The following is a 649-nucleotide window of genomic DNA, read 5'->3' as shown; positions in this document are numbered from 1 at the left end:
CTTCCTGGGGAGGGGTCTTGCCCTTCCTGGGGGGTGGTCTTGCCTTTTTTGGGGGGGGTCTTGCCTTTTCTGGGGGGGTCCTGCCCTTCCTGGGGCGTCCCCACCCTCCCACGGCCCCTCCCCCTTTTTCCCCTCCCCCTCCTCGGGGCGGCTGCCAAAAGCCCGGAGGGGGTTTTTGGGAGAACAATGGCCCTCCCAGCTGGATTTTGGGGGGGGGGAACGCCCCGGTGTGACCCCCCCCGCGGCCCCCCCAGGCGAGTTCGAGGAGGAGTCGAAGCAGCCGCCGATGACGGAGCAGCAGCGGCACCAGCTCAAGCACCGGGAGCTGTTCCTGTCCCGCCAGTTCGAGTCCCTCCCGGCCACCCACATCCGGTACCGGGGCCAGAAATGCCTTTAGGGGGTGGGAAAAGGGTCTGGGGGGGATTCCCAGCTTTTGGGGTGACCCCCTCCCCAATTTTTTTCCCTCCAGGGGGAAGTGCAGCGTGACGCTGTTGAACGAGACCGACATCCTGGGGCAGTACTTGGAGAAGGAGGTGAGCTTTGTGTGGTCCAAAAATGGATCTCGGGGGGGGGATTTGGGGGTGTCCCCACCCTGCTGAGCCCCCTCCCCACCCCGCTGAGCCCCCCGCCGTGTGCCCCCTCCCCACAG

General features: G+C 66.6%; 1 protein-coding gene across 1 annotated transcript in view; it reads left to right on the top strand.

The window, feature by feature from the left end:
- The first annotated feature begins 216 nt into the window (after positions 1-216).
- The window catches only part of LOC120506095 (metastasis-associated protein MTA2-like), an 837-nt gene continuing 404 nt past the window's right edge, over positions 217-649 (top strand). Inside the window, exons 1-2 of the mRNA XM_039717234.1 lie at positions 217-372; positions 470-533. Coding sequence (XP_039573168.1) covers positions 287-372; positions 470-533 — 150 coding nt within the window. The 5' untranslated portion in view covers positions 217-286. The remainder of the gene's footprint in view (positions 373-469; positions 534-649) is intronic.

This window comes from Passer montanus, unplaced genomic scaffold (genome assembly GCF_014805655.1).
Source record: "Passer montanus isolate IOZ18808 unplaced genomic scaffold, ASM1480565v1 scaffold3779, whole genome shotgun sequence".
NCBI lineage: Eukaryota > Metazoa > Chordata > Aves > Passeriformes > Passeridae > Passer > Passer montanus.
Note: the sequence above shows the minus strand (reverse complement) of the source record. Positions and strands in the feature narration are given on the sequence as shown.